This window comes from Bombina bombina, chromosome 5, assembly GCF_027579735.1.
Source record: "Bombina bombina isolate aBomBom1 chromosome 5, aBomBom1.pri, whole genome shotgun sequence".
NCBI classification, from domain to species: Eukaryota; Metazoa; Chordata; class Amphibia; order Anura; family Bombinatoridae; genus Bombina; species Bombina bombina.
The window spans coordinates 293,169,121-293,186,307 of NC_069503.1; the positions used below are offsets into that span (position 1 = coordinate 293,169,121).

Genomic DNA, 17,187 nt, shown 5'->3' on the forward strand with positions numbered 1-17,187 from the left:
GGCTTGTGAGACTCTGTAAGAAATTTGGCCCTTGCTAGAGTTCTCTGATGGCAGTTTTTACAGTGAAAACAGTGTGTCTCTCAAATGGGCATTCCCTGCATTTACATAGTAAAAAATTGCATTTAAATTTGTAACAGCACAATTCTGCATAATATTGTATTGTATAGAAAAGTAAAATTTGCATTCAAAATACACAAGAAATCCCTATTTAAATGCAAACATTAGACATTTTAATAAAACTACACAGCATATGCAAAAAAACTTGTTGAAATTTGTACTTATGATACACAATCCAATGTGCATTGTATCCTTTTTGTAAAATGAGCTCCCCCCCCCCCCCCACCTCTGATAGAGAGTTGAACAGGGGGTTCCATGGGTATAGCGGAAAGTTCTCTGTAAGGTCTGCTGCATTTTCTAAATGTTTTTCCCCTGCAGATCTTTCAGTTCTATTTTACAAACTGAAATGTGTCAATTTTGTATCAAAATATGCAAAACACTTATTGTCTTATACAAAGGTCAACATTGAAATGTGCATATGGGCATTTTAATTTGAAATAGAAGCATTTTTGCACTGTACTTCCATTAGCAAAAATGCTTCTAGCAAAAGTTATTACTCTGAGGGCCTGTGCACCGGTATTTAAACACCATTCCTGCTCAGAGAGTTGGCAGCGGTGTATATTGCTTCTGAAGACTTTGTTTGTGTCATACAAGCTACTGCTGACTGTCTGTGAAGGTGCGGCGTTTGAATACTGGTGCAGGGGCCCTCGCAGGATATGTGCGTATGCCACAGAAAAACAGTATTAACTTTTATTAGAGGAATTGTTGCTTATAGATGAATATTGCAAAAATGCTTCTATTTTAAATTGAAATGCACCTATGCACATTTGATTTTTTACTTTTCTATCCCTTTAATAGAAAAATAAAGGCAGATGAAAACAGATTTGTATTGACTGTAGTTTTTCATTTTTAAAGTGTGTCCCCTGCCCCTGCAAATTTTATACTTCACAGTGAAAATTCCCTTTCCAGCGAGCTATATGAGAGGCATCTCACTCATAAGGACAGACCCATTTGTGAGGGTTAAACACACAGTAGTCTAGGCTCAATAGTCTTAAAATGACAGACTCTAATGAATTAGAGCAAGTCTTTTTTTTACTAAAATGTCTATAATCCATATACAAGGTCACTAAACATTGTAGTGTCAAAATGAGAGCATGTTCTTTTTGCACAACTTGCTCTATGGGCTAGATTACGAGTGGAGCGCAAATAATTGCGCACGAGCGATAAGGGGTTTATCATGAGGGTTTGTGCTCATCGGGCTTTTTCGCTGGTATTACAAGTTGAAAGTAAACACGATTGATTGAAGAGAATTGCAATTTATGCTAGAATGATTACAGCAACTTCAGAGCTCGGGTTAACTGTTACACGAAACATAAAAGTGTCGCTAAACACATAAAAAATACATTAAAAAGTAAACTTACACTCATAATAACACCATCTATTAAAAATTATTCAAAAAATACATGGATAAGAGCTCAAAGATATGAGGACATGCAAAGGAATTTAACAAAGATATACATACATATAGATGCATATGTATGTACTGTATATATATATATATATATATATATATATATATATATATATATATATATATATATATATATATATATATATGTGTGTGTGTGTGTGTGTGTGTGTGTGTGTCTATATATGTGTACATATGTATTTATGTATTTATGTGTGTATATATGTATTTACAGACTTAAATACACATATAAACACATAAATACATATGTATACATATATATATATATATATTGGAGTCCTTTGCAGTTAAAGGGACACTGAACCCAAATTTTTTTCTTTCATGATTCAGATAGAGCATGCAATTTTAAGTAACTTTCTAATTTACTCCTATTATCAATTTTTCTTCGTTCTCTTGCTATCTTTATTTGAAAAAGAAGACATCTAAGCTTTTTTTTGGTTCAGAACTCTGGATAGGACTTTTTATTGGGGGATGAATTTATCCACCAATCAGCAAGAACAACCCAGGTTGTTCACCAAAAATGGGCCAGCATCTAAACTTACATTCTTGCATTTCAAATAAAGATACCAAGAGAATGAAGAAAATTTGATAATTAGAGTGAATTAGAAAATTGCTTAAAATGTCATGCTCTATCTGAATCATGAAAGAAAAACTTTGGGTTCAGTGTCCCTTTAAGTAGATGAAAACATGTAAAAACACATTTATGCAATATTCATTTAAGATTTTAAAGGGACAGGAAACCCCACCATTTTCTTTAATGATTTGGACAGAACATACAGTTTTAAACAACTTTCCAATATACTTCTATTATCAAATTTGATTAATTTTCTTGTTATCCTTTGCTGAAGAAACAGCATTGCACTACTGGCAGCGAGCTGAACACATCTAGTTAGCTAATAACAAAAATGTGATAATGAGACTAAAGTGTACAGGCACCAATCAGAAGCCAGCTCCCACTAGTGTAGGATATGTGCATATTCTTTTTCAACAAGGGATATCAAAAGAACAATGCACATTTGAAAATAGAAGTGAATCTAAAAGTGTCTTAAAAGGACATGCTATATCTGAATCATGCAAGTTTAATTGTGAATTCCCTATCCCTTTAACTGTGTATTTACAGTAAATATTTCCCATTCCAATGTTATGCACATAGCAGAATATGTTCTATGTATTTCTAAATAGATATTCCTATATATCTGTATATATATACATATATATATATATATATATTCCTATATGAAATCATGTATATATATATATATATATATATATATATATATATATATATATATATATATATATATATATATACAGTATATATATATATATATATATATATATATATATATATATATATATATATATATATATATATATATTTTTATATAGGTATAGATATATATTGAACCAAAATACCATCAGGTATATATAGAAAAATTTATTTATTTATGAATAAATAGAACATTTTCTGCTATGTGAAGAACATTGAAATGTGAAATATTCATATTTTCATGTCGGGTTAGTGCAAATGAGAATATGCGATCGGGTTTGCGCAAGAGTGGGGTGTCTTCTCCATTGACCTCTATGGGGAAATATTTGAACGCGCAAGCATTATTATAACTTCCGCATTTTGCGCTTATCAGGTTAGTGCAAGAGCAAAAACAGCTTACTTTCTACTCTCAATTCGATGGGTGCAAAAAGCTTACTTCTTACTTAATTTGTGCTCCACTTGTAATCTGGCCATACGTGTTTAAACCATGTAATGGGTTTCAGCACATAGGTAAAATCTCACCCAGGAGCCATAAAAATTAAACTGAAACAAATTCTGTGAAAGAACACTACTTTTGTAAGCGTAACTTAAGTTAAACATTTTTATTTAAAATTTAAAACTAAGAGAGTGCACAACTGGTCTGTGAGATAGAATCTTATTGGCTGATAAGGTAATCTTCAACACCTCTGTTGGCGTATAGTGATACTTCCCATGAACATAAAAACAAAACTTTTGCTTTGGTATAGGAAGAGAACAAAAAGCTTTAACCCCTTCATGATGTTAGGATGTTCCCTGCCGTCCTAACAGCATTGGGCTTTAAAGTCATTAGGACAGCATGGAATATCCTACCTTATATGGTGTCCTGCAGTTTCTCTCTTTGACAAAGTTAAATGTTAACACTATTATACTGGCCCTAAGGGGTTAAAATGACTTATTTCTGCTGTGACAAAGGTTTAAAAAATATTCTTGCCAGTCTTGTCATGTTTATCCGCTCATGCCATTGGCTTTGTGCTGTAGACAAAAGACATATTTGTATAGATCCAATAAAGATTTAAGTCAAAAACCTTTTAGAGATTAGAAAACCAAACTGCTGTGTATGTACAGTAAAATGCTAATTTTTAGAACAATATTTATCATGGAAAAATTACTAAACATTCTGAAAATGACTGAATGACTGAATCACTATAGTTCCAGAGCTGTGAGGTTTTCTTCCAAGAGACAAATGTGTCTGTTCCTACTTACTTGATAGAGCAATCTGACAGAATAGGCTTCTATATTTAAACAGCCGCTTAACATTTCATTTTTTTATTTCTCCATCATAGCTTGTTAAAAGCCAATATTTTTGTATTATATAAAGGAACAGTATTATGGATCCTTTACATTCTGCATTACAGTTGCCCTTTTATATAGAGATATCATAAAACAAAATCAGGTTTTCTGGAAAATTATAGATTTTATTTTACTATTATATCTTCCCTAAACTAAATGCATATTAAAGTATATGGCTTATCTCTTTGTATTCTGTATATCTATTAACTCGATTTGCCTATTCATTTATTAGTAAGATAATTGTTCTCTAAGGCCAAGAAAGCTCTACATATTTCTTAACTAAGCACTTATAAATCTTAGAATCTATTACATTTAGTAGAATTTTTAATGAGGACTTGATTTATTTTGGTTCAGAAGCGTTTTATATATTATATCAAATATGGTGTTACAATACTGTATTGCTCTTTTTTGTTTATTTTATTTATTTTTTTGCTACAAAACAATAGAGTTTAGATAAAAGAATCAATTTGTTGCTGCTGTGAGAAAGCTGTGCTGACTAAAAAAAACAACAATCTATCTTTCCTATAAGATTATTACAATTTAACACTATATAATGGAAATTGAGAAAAAAAACTGAGCATGCCTCCCCATCCTAATACTATGTATGGTAACTATTTAAATGTTTTAAGATATATTTTTGGTGAGAACACAAAAATAGTGAGATAATATATAATGAGAATATTTCCTTTACAAATTAGCATAAAGTTAATAAACCAATATAAGTAGAATAATTTTTTTTGTTGGGGGGGGATCCTTAATTTAAAAGGACAGTCTAGTAAAAATTAAACTATCATGTTTCAGATAGGGCATGCACTTTTAAACAACTTTCCAGTTTACTTTTATCATCAAATTTGCTTTGTTCTCTTGGTTTTTTTTTTTTGTTGAAAGCTAAACCTAGGTAGGCTCATATGCTAATTTCAAAGCAGTGTCTTACTGTATCTCAATGCATTTTGACAGTTTTTCACAGCTAGACAGCATTAGGTCAGCACTAATTGGCTAAAATGCAAGTCTGTCAAAAGAACTGAAATAAGGGTGCAGTCTGCAGAGGTAGTCACAGAGGTAACAAGTATAATATTATAACCGAGTTGGTTATGCAAAAGAGGGGAATGGGTAATAAAGGGATTACCTATCTTTTTAAGCAATACCAATTCTGGAGTAGATAGTCCCTTTATGTTAGAATTGACATACTAAATATAGGAATCTGCTTGAGTATTTTTAAGTTATGTGATGTGTTTTTAAAGACTATTTATTGCAGTACCGGTTAGCATTTATTTATGTATGCAAGAATAAATATCCAGCTTTAGTAGAAAACATCACATTTCCTTTCAGAGAAAACATGTTGATGAATTACAGATAAATTGTTATAACTGCAATATTATAAGATATATCAACCTTGATTTTATTTTACTGTGTAATACAGAAACATACATGAAATTAAAAATCATTGAATGCTTTGTACATTTAGTAAAATCCCACATAGAAAAGGGATACATAAAATATTCAGGAGTGAAAGGAAAAAACTGAAAGTAAATAAATAACCACAAAAGCACAGTTCAGACAATACAACTGAAAGTCAATATTATTGTGAACTGCTGGTCATTATATATTAATACATTGTGGTTAAGGCTAAGTTTAACTAAGGATTAATGTATAAGAAAAAGTCACATTAACAGCAAGTCAAAAGAGACCGGGATGGATGTATTACATAGCTGTAGACAGTTTATACAGTAAGGTATGTGATTCAAAGAGAACATAGATTTTTAACAGACCTTTTAAATGTAGTTGTATTATCAAAGTTCTCATGGTGTCCTTTGTTAAAAACTATACCTAGGTAGGCACAGAAGCAGCAATGTACTACTGGTAGCTAGATAGTGATTGGTGGCTGCACACATATGTCTCTTGTCAGGGGCATAACTAGACTTCCCTGGGCACAAGGGCAAAGGTAGTGGCAAGGCACCCATTTCAATAGTGCCCTTTCTGTCAATCACAGAGACTGAACTATCAGCCACATAGGAGTAAGAGGAGCAACTCCTCTGTGAGTTTGAAACACCTTCCCCCTTAGTTAATAAACACCAGGGAATATGCACTTCTTGTACAAATAAGGTGGCAGGTTTTTCTGTACAATACTGTGACAGGTTTTTCTGTACAATACAGTGGCAGGTTTTTCTGTACAATACTGTGGCAGGTTTTTCTGTACAATACAGTGGCAGGTGTTTCTGTACAATACAGTGGCAGGTTTTTCTGTACAATACAGTGGCAGGTTTTTCTGTACAATACAGTGGCAGGTTTCTCTGTACAATACTGTGGCAGTTTTTCTGTACAATACGGTGGCAGGTTTTTCTGTACAATACAGTGGCAGGTTTCTCTGTACAATACTATGGCAGGTGTTTCTGTACAATACTGTGGCAGGTGTTTCTGTACAATACAGTGGCAGGTTTAACTGTACAATACGGTGGCAGGTTTTTCTGTACAATACAGTGGCAGGTTTCTCTGTACAATACTATGGCAGGTTTTTCTGTACAATACAGTGGCAGGTTTTTCCTGTACAATACTGTGGCAGTTTTTTTGTACAATACGGTGGCAGGTTTTTCTGTACAATACAGTGGCAGGTTTTTCTGTACAATACTGTGGCAGGTTTTTCTGTACAATACGATGGCAGGTTTTTCTGTACAATACTGTGGCAGGTTTTTTTGTACAATACCGTGGCAGATTTTTCTGTACATTACTGTGGCAGGTTTTTTGTACAATACTGTGGCAGGTTTTTCTGTACAATACTGTGGCAGGTGTTTCTGTACAATACTGTGGCAGGTTTTTCTGTACAATACAGTGGCAGGTTTTCTGTACAATACTGTGACAGGTGTTTCTGTACAATACTGTGGCAGGTTTTTCTGTACAATACAGTGGCAGGTTTTCTGTACAATACTGTGACAGGTGTTTCTGTACAATACAGTGGCAGGTTTTTCTGTACAATACAGTGGCAGGTTTTTCTGTACAATACTGTGGCAGGTGTTTCTGTACAATACTGTGGCAGGTGTTTCTGTACAATACTGTGGCAGGTTTTTCTGTACAATACTGAGGCAGGTTTTTCTGTACAATACTGTGGCAGGTTTTTCTGTACAATACAGTGGCAGCTTTTTCTGTACAATACTGTGGCAGGTTTTTTGTACAATACTGTGGCAGGTTTTTCTGTACAATACTGTGGCAGGTGTTTATGTACAATACTGGGGCAGGTTTTTTGCACAATACTGTGGCAGGTTTTTCTGTACAATACTGTGGCAGGTGTTTCTGTACAATACAGTGGCAGGTTTTTCAGTACAATACTGTGGCAGGTGTTTATGTACAATACTGGGGCAGGTGTTTCTGTACAATACAGTGGCAGGTTTTTTGCACAATACTGTGGCAGGTTTTTCTGTACAATACTGTGGCAGGTGTTTCTGTACAATACAGTGGCAGGTTTTTCAGTACAATACTGTGGCAGGTTTTTCTGTACAATACAGTGGCAACTTTTTCTGTACAATACTGTGGCAGTTTTTTTGTACAATACTGTGGCAGGTTTTTCTGTACAATACTGTGGCAGGTTTTTTGTACAATACTGTGGCAAGTTTTTTGTACAATACTGTGGCAGGTTTTTCTGTACAATACTGTGACAGGTTTTTCTGTACAATACAGTGGCAGGTTTTTCTGTACAATACTGTGGCAGGTTTTTCTGTACAATACAGTGGCAGGTGTTTCTGTACAATACAGTGGCAGGTTTTTCTGTACAATACAGTGGCAGGTTTTTCTGTACAATACAGTGGCAGGTTTCTCTGTACAATACTGTGGCAGTTTTTCTGTACAATACGGTGGCAGGTTTTTCTGTACAATACAGTGGCAGGTTTCTCTGTAAAATACTATGGCAGGTGTTTCTGTACAATACAGTGGCAGGTTTTTCTGTACAATACTGTGGCAGTTTTTCTGTACAATATGGTGGCAGGTTTTTCTGTACAATACAGTGGCAGGTTTTTCTGTACAATACAGTGGCAGGTTTTTCTGTACAATACTGTGGCAGTTTTTCTGTACAATATGGTGGCAGGTTTTTCTGTACAATACAGTGGCAGATTTTTCTGTACAATACTGTGGCAGGTTTTTCTGTACAATACGATGGCAGGTTTTTCTGTACAATACTGTGGCAGGTTTTTTGTACAATACAGTGGCAGATTTTTCTGTACAATACTGTGGCAGGTTTTTTGTACAATACTGTGGCAGGTTTTTCTGTACAATACTGTGGCAGGTATTTCTGTACAATACAGTGGCAGGTTTTCTGTACAATACAGTGTCAGGTTTTTCTGTACAATACAGTGGCAGGTTTTTCTGTACAATACTGTGGCAGGTTTTTCTGTACAATACTGTGGCAGGTGTTTCTGTACAATACTGTGGCAGGTGTTTCTGTACAATACTGTAGCAGGTTTTTCTGTACAATACAGTGGCAGTTTTTCTGTACAATACTGTGGCAGTTTTTCTGTACAATACTGTGGCAGGTTTTTCTGTACAATACAGTGGCAGTTTTTCTGTACAATACTGTGGCAGGTTTTGCTGTACAATACTGTGGCAGGTGTTTCTGTACAATACTGTGGCAGGTTTTTCTTTACAGTACTGTGGCAGGTGTTTCTGTACAATACTGTGGCAGGTTGTTCTGTACAATACTGTGGCAGGTGTTTCTGTACAATACTGTGGCAGGTTTTTCTGTACAATACTGTGGCAGGTGTTTCTGTACAATACTGTGGCAGATGTTTCTGTGCAATACTGTGGCAGGTTTTTCTGTACAATACTGTGGCAGGTGTTTCTGTACAATACTGTGGCAGGTGTTCCTGTACAATACAGTGGCAGGTTTTTCTGTACAATACAGTGGCAGGTTTTTCCTGTACAATACTGTGGCAGGTGTTTCTGTACAATACAGTGGCAGGTTTTTCTGTACAATACAGTGGCAATTTTTCTGTACAATACAGTGGCAGTTTTTCTGTACAATACAGTGGCAGGTTTTTTGTACAATACTGTGGCAGGTTTTTCTGTACAATACTGTGGCAGGTTTTGCTGTACAATACTGTGGCAGGTGTTTCTGTACAATACTGTGGCAGGTTTTCTGTACAATATTGTGGCAGGATGTTTCTGTACAATACTGTGGCAGGTGTTTCTGTACAATACTGTGGCAGGTGTTTCTGTACAATACTGTGGCAGGTTTTTCTGTACAATACTGTGGCAGGTTTTTCTGTACAATACAGTGGCAGCCATCTTGCAAATGCTTCCACTACATTTGTATATACATAGCCATACACTTTCTGTACACTGTAAGCCCTGTTTTGTAAGAAGGGGGAGCACACATGATGCAGGTGAAGTTCAGGCCTTGTTATGAGGCCACCCTGTAGCAACACCGCTACTGATTGTAAGGCTAAATGGCCTCCTAGATTTGTTTGGCCAAGTCTCAAGTGAGACCTCTGTAGTTACACTCTCATCTCTTGTCATTGGCTCAACAGATGTTTTCAGCAAAGTCCCAGTAAGTGCACTGATGCTCTGGAGCTGACTTTGTGTTTAACCCCTTTATATAGTTAAATGCACACATTAGTGCAATAATAAAATGCTCTTAGCACATGAGAGCATTTTCTTTTTCACTTTTATGTCCCTTTAAGGAGGAATTAAAGTATTTTATTTCCATGCTAAAGCTAAAAAAGGCTTTAAATGTATTAATATTTAGGTTTACAAACAGTTGTTCCTGTGGTGAAAGAAAAAACAAACAACCAAAACATTATTCTGCATATAAGCTGTATCTACAGTATGTCCACTAATAACTTATCAGCCAGTAAGCAGCCTATACACGAGTATTTCTCAGCTCCAGTCCTCAAGGTCCTCTAACAGGCCAGATTTTTATGATATCTTAACAAGAGCACTGGTAAAATAATCAGCTGATCAGTAACCATGGTTACTAACCTGCTCTCACCTATCAGCTGATTATTTCACCTGTGCTCTAGTTAAGATATCATGAAAATCTGGGCTCTTAGGGGACTTGTGGACTGGAGAAATACTGGTGTAATAATATTGTAACTAGAGCACAGGTGAAATAATTAGCTGATGGAGGAGAGCAAGTTAGTAACCATGGTTACTGAGCAGCTGATTATTTTACCTGTGCTCTAGTTATGATTCATTGAAATCTGGCCTGTTAAGGGTAGTTGAGAACTGGAGATGAGAAACACTGCATTACACATACTAGTTGTGCAGACAAATTACTTCCTGTTTAAAAAACAAAATAATAAGCTTTAATGATGACATGTTTTTCACACAAAATGCATGATCTACTTTTTGGAGTTGCATGTGTGTACGGAATAAAGTAATCTATTGGTATTTAAACAGCACACACACACACACACGTATATATTATGTGGGTGATTAGAATGTTCCTGTGTAATTAACATTCTCCTTATTTATATTATCCCTCAGGCACATGCTCTATGTTGACACTGAGAATACCATCAACAACAATCCATGGCATCGAGGGGCAGCTACTGGTTCTTCCCGTCCATTACAACTTTAACTCTTCTGCGTCCGGCATTCAAATTATTTGGTTGTTTGAAAAATATCAGACTCCTGCAATATATTTACTCAGTTCTGTAAATCAGTCAGTAGTTCCAGATCTGGAATTTCAACATAAGTTTACTTTGAATCCACCAAATGCATCATTAGTAATCAATTCATTACATATGAAAGATGAAGGCAACTATAACGTGAAAGTAAATATCCATGGCAGCCCCACAGTCTCCGCTAATCAGAATATCCACGTTACAGTTAATGGTATGTATAATAATTGTTTATTTTTCTTCTTCAGTGAATATGTAAGTCTAAGTGCTTATTATATAGATAGCCATTGGTAATTATGAAAAAGATATTAAAACTCAAAATGAATCCCTCATAAAATGTACAATAAAGATAGCTAAATACAATGTAATGTAGACTACAGTGACGGCTCTATAAGCGTGGTTTGTACCTCCAAATGCATTTGTAGCACCCCCATTGAGCTGCAAAAGGCTTCATGTAATATGCTCACCACCTTTGTTAGCCCACAATTACCCCCCCCCCATATTAAATTCTAGAACTGCCACTTGTACACTCCCTATTTATTTTGCCTGCATTTTACAACTATATTTTTTCCTTTTGCTACCTCCCCCTCACATAGAGTACATACTATATTTTTAAGGGCAATTGCATTTTTTTTAAAAATCAACAAATGTTAGATTCATTATTTATTTTGCTTTCTTTTACTGTATAATGCCTCTGAAAATTGTTCTTTTATTGCTACCTCTAGAGATACTGAAATGTGTAACTTGTCTGACACACCTATATACTACACATTGATTGCTGAACTGCTATCTTAATTGGCCAAAAACAAAGATAGGATACACATTAGCAATAGGGTTTTCAAGCTGTGTATCCCCAATTGGCTTTGATTATGTTATAGAAAGAATGTTTATATAAAACCTGTGTTTTGTATCTCAATATTTTGCAATGTAATACTTAAAGGGACATAAAAGTGAAAACAGAAAATGCTCTATTGTGTTAGAGCATTGCTTTATTGCACTTTTGCTTGGGTATATGTGTTTAACCCCTAAAGTCATCTCCAGGGCAGAAATGCACTACTGGTGCCTAGCTGAACACTCACACCTGGGGAGCCAATAATAAAAGGCATATATGTGTAGCCACCAATTACCAGCTAGTTCTCAGTAGTCCATTGCCGCTCCTGAGTCTACCTAGGTATACTCTTCAACAAGTGATACCAAGAGAATTAATAAAATGTAATAACAAAAGTAAACTAATAAATAGTCTCATAAAATGACATTCTTTTTGAACCATGAAAGTTCGATTTCGAAGTTCATGTCCCTTTAATTTTTGATATATACTATGAATAAATAAAAATATGTTAAAGTTTTTTATTCATTTTTATGTTGAAGTTTACTTAACCCTACTATGTGCTTCACATGAATTGCTTAGATCAGTGCTTATTTACATATGACCCCTTATTTACCATAAGACCAGATAAACAAACTCAAAGAAATATTATTATACTGTATTGTATTCTTGAATTGCTCTGATAAAGCAAAGTGCTTATAATAAACTACTATTGAAATGATTTTAAAGCTTTCATTTTGCACAGACTTTTATTTTAAATTTAGCTCAAATTTACTGTTATATGACTCTCTTTTTCTCTCTCTCTCTCTATATATATATATATCAAAAAACCGAAGGACACAGTAATATTTCAGTAGTGAAATGATGTTTATTTGATTAATAGAAAATGTGCAATATGCATCAAAACGAAATTAGACAGGTGCATAAATTTGGGCACCCCAAGAGAAATATTGCATCAATATTTAGTAGAGCCTCCTTTAGCAAAAATAACAGCCTCTAGACACTTCCTATAGCCTGTAGTGAGTGTCTGGATTCTGACTAAAAGTATTTTGGACCATTTCTCCTTCCAAAACATCTCCAGTTCAGTTAGGTTTGATGGTTGTCGAGCATGGACAGCCCGCTTGCAATCACCCCACAGATTTTCAATGATATTCAGGTCTGGGGACTGGGATGGCCATTCTAGAACATTGTACTTGTTCCTCTGCATAAATGCCAGAGTAGATTTTGAGCAGTGTTTTGGGTCGTTGTCTTGTTCAAATATCCAGCCTTGGCGTAACTTCAACTTTGTGACTGATCTCCTCAACATTATTCTCAAGTATCTGCTGATATTGAGTGGAATCCATGCGACCCTCAACTTTAACAAGATTCCCAGTACCGGCACTGGCCACACAGCATGATGAACATCCACCAAATTTTACTGTGGGTAGCAAGTGTTTGTCTTGGAATGCTGTATTCTTTTGCTGCCATGCATAACCCCCCTTGTTATGACCAAATAACTCAATCTTTGTTTCATCAGTCCACAGCACCTTCCAAAATGAAGCTGGCTTGTTCAAATGTGCGTTTGCATACCTCAAGTGACTCTGTTTGTGATGTGTGTGCATTAAAGGCTTCTTCCGCATCACTCTCCCATAAAGCTTCTCCTTGTGCAAAGTGTGCTGAATTGTTGAACGATGCACAGTGACACCATCTGCAGCAAGATGATGTTGAAGGTCTCTTGAGGTGGTCTGTGGGCTGTTTTTGACCGTTCTCACCATCCTTTGCCTTTGCCTCTCCGATATTTTACTTGGCCTGCCACTTCTGGCCTTAAAAAGAACTGTGCCTGTGGTCTTCCATTTCCTCACTATGTTCCTCATAGTGGACACTGACAGCTTAAATCTCTGTGATAGCTTTTTGTATCCTTCCCCTAAACCATAATGTTGAACAGTCTTTGTTTTCAGGTCATTTGAGAGTTGTTTTGAGGCCCCCATGTTGCCACTCTTCAGAGGAGAGTCAAAGAGAACAACAACTTGCAATTGTCCACCTTAAATGGCTTTTCTCATGATTGCATGCACCTGTCTATGAAGTTTAAGGCTTAATGGGCTCACCAAACCGATTGTGTGTTCCAATTAATCAGTGCTAGATAGTTACAGGTATTCAAATCAACAAAATGACAAGGGTGCCCACATTTATTCACCTGTCTAATTTCATTCTGATGCATATTACACATTTTCTGTTAATCCAATAAACCTCATTTCACTACTGAAATATTACTGTGTCCTTCAGTTATTTGATAGATCAAAATGAAATTGCTGATCCAAACACTCAATTATTTATAAATGAAAATCATGTAAATTGTCAGGGGTGCCTAAACTTTTACATACAACTGTGTATATATATATATATATATATATATATATATATATATATATATATATATATAGTCATGCAGGTTTCAGGAAAAGCACTCCTCCGGATTTAAACAAACATAAACATTTATTGGTATAAACGTTTTCGGGGGTTGCCCCGTCCTCAGATACAATGTAAATGAAACAATTCTACTCACCACACTATAAAACAATTCTACTCGCCACAGCATCCCCCAGCAGCCTCTGCGCATGCGTGAAGGGCACTATGGATGCCTGCATAGGCCAAATGTCAAAGTTAAAAATGGAAATCAAAACAATACAGCAAAATGTTGCAAAAATAAAGATAACATGCAGGCAACTGAAAATTTATACACACATACATGTGAAATACAATATAATAAGTGAGCTGGCTAAACTAAACTACAAATAGTAGAAAAGAAAAACTGATAAAGCAATCTGGACCGTAGTCATGTTTTTAAGTTATGTTGGTGAGCAAATGAAACATGCACCAAAAGGACCAATTATGAATTGAATGTCAAGTAATGGAAACTACTAGAACTAATACAGTTAGTTAAATTAATAATGCATATGGCATAGTGAATAAAGAAAAAAAGAAAAATTATTGGAAGGCTAACCTTGCTCCATATCAGACACAATTTCATGCAATCTATGCTAAATAATTTAAACTGAATTTATAAGGAACCAGTTAATTAAATTAATAATGCATATGGCATAGTGAATAAAGAAAAAAAAGAAAACTTATTGGACAGGCTAACCTTGCTCCATATCAGACACAATTTCATGCAATCTATGCTAAATAATTTAAACTGAATTTATATGGAACCAGTGTGGATCTAATGCGATATTGAACTGCTGAAACAACAAGGCTAACCCTGTTACATAGTAAGATCAAAATAGTCTCATAAAGACACATATTCAGAACAAAAAATATAACATCACTTTAAAAGATCATTGATAATATCACACTAGGTGCAGATATATATATTTTACCTTTCACTTGATGTTTAGGGATAGATTTATCATGGTGCGGACGGACATGATCCGCTGTATCGATCCTGTCTGCCGCACATCGAAAAATGGCGACAGCATACGTTTTCGGCATTTATCATTGCACAAGCAGTTCTGGTGAACCGCTTGTACAATGCTGCCCCCTGCAGATTCACGGCCAATCAGACGCTAGCAGGGGATGTCAGTCAACCCAATCGTATGAGATCAGATGCATTGATGTCCGCAGCCTCAGAGGCAGTGGACGAGTTAAGGAGCAGCGGTCTTCTTAACTGCTGTTTCCGGCGAGCTCCGAATGGAACTTGATGAATCGGCCCCCTAGTTCTGTTTTAACCTTTGACTGCTTGAGAGGTCACAACAATGCATATTGGGACACTCTGCATTCAAAGGAGTCAGAATTATCATATTTATCCAACAGCCAAAAAACAAAATTTATGCTTACCTGATAAATTTATTTCTCTTGTGGTGTATCCAGTCCACGGATTCATCCATTACTTGTGGGATATTCTCCTTCCCAACAGGAAGCTGCAAGAGGACACCCACAGCAGAGCTGTCTATATAGCTCCTCCCCTAACTGCCACTCCCAGTCATTCGACGAAGACAAGCAAGAGAAAGGAGAAACTATAGGGTGCAGTGGTGACTGTAGTTTAAAAATAAAAAACACCTGCCTTAAAATGACAGGGCAGGCCGTGGACTGGATACACCACAAGAGAAATAAATTTATCAGGTAAGCATGAATTTTGTTTTCTCTTGTAAGGTGTATCCAGTCCACGGATTCATCCATTACTTGTGGGATACCAATACCAAAGCTATAGGACACGGATGAAGGGAGGGACAAGGCAGGCGCTTAAACGGAAGGCACCACTGCCTGTAAGACCTTTCTCCCAAAAATAGCCTCTGAAGAAGCAAAAGTATCAAATTTGTAGAATTTAGAAAAAGTATGAAGCGAAGACCAAGTCGCCGCCTTACAAATCTGTTCAACAGAAGCCTCATTCTTAAAAGCCCATGTAGAAGCTACCGCTCTAGTGGAATGAGCTGTAATTCTTTCAGGAGGCTGCTGGCCAGCAGTCTCATAAGCTAAGCGGATTATACTTCTTAGCCAAAAAGAAAGAGAAGTTGCCGAAGCCTTTTGACCTCTCCTCTGTCCAGAGTAGACCACAAACAAAGCAGATGTTTGACGAAAATCCTTCGTAGCTTGTAAATAAAATTTTAAAGCATGAACCACATCAAGATTGTGTAATAGACGTTCCTTCTTTGAAGAAGGATTAGGACACAGTGAAGGAACAACAATCTCCTGATTGATATTCTTATTAGATACCACCTTAGGAAGAAAACCAGGTTTGGTACATAACACTACCTTATCTGCATGGAAAATGAGATAAGGGGAATCACATTGTAAAGCAGATAACTCCGAAACTCTTCGAGCCGAGGAGATAGCTACTAAAAACAAAACTTTCCAAGATAAAAGTTTAATATCTATGGAGTGCAAAGGTTCAAACGGAACCCCTTGCAGAACCTTAAGAACTAAATTTAAACTCCATGGCGGAGCAACAGGTTTAAACACAGGCTTGATTCTAACTAAAGCCTGACAAAACGCCTGAACATCTGGAGTATCAGCCAGACGCTTGTGCAAAAGAATAGACAGAGCAGATATCTGTCCCTTTAAGGAACTAGCTGACAATCCCTTCTCCAATCCTTCTTGGAGAAAAGATAATATCCTAGGAATCCTGACCTTACTCCATGAGTAACTTTTGGATTCACACCAATGAAGATATCTACACCATATCTTATGATAGATTTTCCTGGTGACCGGCTTTCGAGCCTGAATTAAGGTATCAATGACCGACTCAGAGAAACCACCCTTTGATAAAATCAAGCGTTCAATCTCCAAGCAGTCAGACGCAGAGAAATTAGATTTGGATGGTTGAAAGGACCCTGAAGTAGAAGGTCCTGCCTCAGTGACAGAATCCATGGTGGAAGGGATGACATGTCCACCAGATCTGCATACCAAGTCCTGCGTGGCCACGCAGGAGCTATCAAAATCACTGAAGCTCTCTCCTGCTTGATCTTGGCAATCAGACGAGGGAGCAGAGGAAACGGTGGAAACACATAAGCCAGGTTGAAGGACCAAGGCGCTGCTAGAGCATCTATCAGCGCTGCCTTGGGATCCCTGGACCTGGATCCGTAACAAGGAAGCTTGGCGTTCTGACAAGATGCCATGAGATCCAGTTCTGGTTTGC

General features: G+C 36.3%; 1 protein-coding gene across 1 annotated transcript in view; it reads left to right on the forward strand.

Moving 5' to 3' along the window:
• Positions 1 to 17,187, forward strand: part of HEPACAM2 (HEPACAM family member 2) — a 94,571-nt gene that overhangs the window by 6,101 nt on the left and 71,283 nt on the right. The window contains exon 2 of the mRNA XM_053712975.1: positions 10,614 to 10,964. Coding sequence (XP_053568950.1) covers positions 10,614 to 10,964 — 351 coding nt within the window. The remainder of the gene's footprint in view (positions 1 to 10,613; positions 10,965 to 17,187) is intronic.